The sequence below is a fragment of the Olea europaea genome, chromosome 11, assembly GCF_002742605.1.
Source record: "Olea europaea var. sylvestris chromosome 11, O_europaea_v1, whole genome shotgun sequence".
In the NCBI taxonomy this organism is placed as follows: Eukaryota; Viridiplantae; Streptophyta; class Magnoliopsida; order Lamiales; family Oleaceae; genus Olea; species Olea europaea.
The window spans coordinates 13806613-13808430 of NC_036247.1; the positions used below are offsets into that span (position 1 = coordinate 13806613).

A 1818-nucleotide genomic window follows, 5' to 3' on the forward strand; every position below is an offset into this window, starting at 1 on the left:
TATAAGGGTTTGCAAACGTCGCACCTTTTCAGGCTATAGAAGAAAACAATGATTGAAATTCTTGAGAATTTCGAATGTTGTTGAGAAACACAAAGTGAATATGGCAAAATTAATAATTGGTATTAATTCTACCATATTGGGGGGTAATTGTTGACATACAAAAAGTTCTGCCCAAGTCGAATAGCCCAAGGAATGAAGCTCAACTGGAAAATCCCCAAAATCAGATAGTCCAAAGAACGAATCAGTCAGGCAATGCAAGATAAATGCCCAAATAAGGAAGCCCATGAACGCAAAAATACCATCGCCCAAGGTTGCAAGTCGCCCAAGATTTGAGCGAATGAATTGCCATGCAGTCGCCCAGAGCTGTGACTCTGCTCTCGTCCAAACATTCGAGTCGCCCAACATCTTAGCAAACATAAGAAATTATGATTACCTAAAAGTGTAGTTAATGAAGCAGTTATTGGGTAGTTCAATATTCTATCACGTTCCACGATTTAAGGAATTCAATTGAAGACGGTTGAACGACAAAAGTAATGGTAGCAGTTAGAGAAGGCAGTTCCATGACAAGTTGGCCACTACAAGAAAAGTGGGCAGTTATAGAGCGATCAAGCAGTTTCTTAAGCAGTTGATCACGAAAAAATCACTCGGGGAGTATAAAAGGAAGAAAAGACATAAAGCAATGGACCCGAATCAAACACTCTCAAACAGAGAATATGTAACTTTCAATTTTTTAGTTTAGATTTAAATACTTCTTTTACAGTAACTCGTGTGCTTGCGCCACTTGGAGGCATTCTGTTTTTTACTTTCCAATTGTAAAGTCATCGCCAATAAAAACGCCCCTTTTTTGAATTTTGTCTCAAGAGGTTTGTCCCTTACACAATCGTCTGATCCATTTTTAATTGTTAGCGACTAACCCGCGCAAAACAGGCATATTCGTCAATGCATTTACTATAGCTTCATCAGTAGTGCCTCCAGATCAAAAGAGAACGGTACCAATTCCATATATCCAATCTGACTAAACATATTCATCAATGCATTTACTATGTGCAAATCTCTGTTAACATCACTTTTGATTGCCAGTGGACTAGCATACCCAATTTAAGGCACCCATATTCTGCACAAGCCTGTTGATAAGTGTATTTTATACACTTATTCGAGTCCTTAAAACAATAATATTTAGTGTTTCTCCGATAAATTATGGTCTAAATTATTGCAATTGATGTTAAATAGGTAAAAGTCAATATTGGTACAAGAAAGTGGAAGCAACAAGAGAAAAACCAAGAAAAAGAGTGAAATCCAAAAGTTGGGGACCAAGTTGTAACAATTTAATATGTTGTAAAAATAAAAGAATTCAAGGATTGAATTGCATTATTTTGAAAGATTGAGGACTTGAGGGCTAATATTGCAATAAAGCCTTTGAATTGTGGTCAAATATGATGGCTGTGGCCTATGGAATTGTGATATATAAATATATATATATATATACATTTACGCAGGAGGTGAAAAAGAAGAGTCTCTTTTATATTAAAAAATGGGGCTACTGGGTTGGAGGTGATATTTATATATATACAAGTTTTCCATCTGTGCAATGTACAGTCTATGTCATTTTTAGGTAATATTAACGTGTCAAAATATTTATTCATTTCTCTCAATAAATCTACAAATTTGATTAATTATTTAAAATGATAAATGGAAATGTAATCTTCATATATGACACACATTTGACATTAAAAAAAAGTTTAAAAGTTTATTAGGAAATTTTCTAAATGACGTCAAAATTTTTATTAGATTATTTAAAAACTTAATTGATCGAGAGAA

The 1818-nt window shown here is 34.1% G+C and overlaps 1 protein-coding gene across 2 annotated transcripts in view; it reads left to right on the forward strand.

Moving 5' to 3' along the window:
* The window catches only part of LOC111403492 (chaperonin-like RbcX protein 2, chloroplastic), a 14462-nt gene extending 13138 nt beyond the window's left edge, over positions 1-1324 (forward strand). Inside the window, exon 7 of one of the 2 annotated variants that reach the window (XM_023032017.1) lies at positions 1231-1324. In XM_023032017.1, coding sequence (XP_022887785.1) covers positions 1231-1293 — 63 coding nt within the window. In that variant the 3' untranslated portion in view covers positions 1294-1324. The remainder of the gene's footprint in view (positions 1-1230) is intronic. The other variant, XM_023032016.1, reaches the window with a different exon arrangement.
* Positions 1325-1818: the final 494 nt, after the last annotated feature.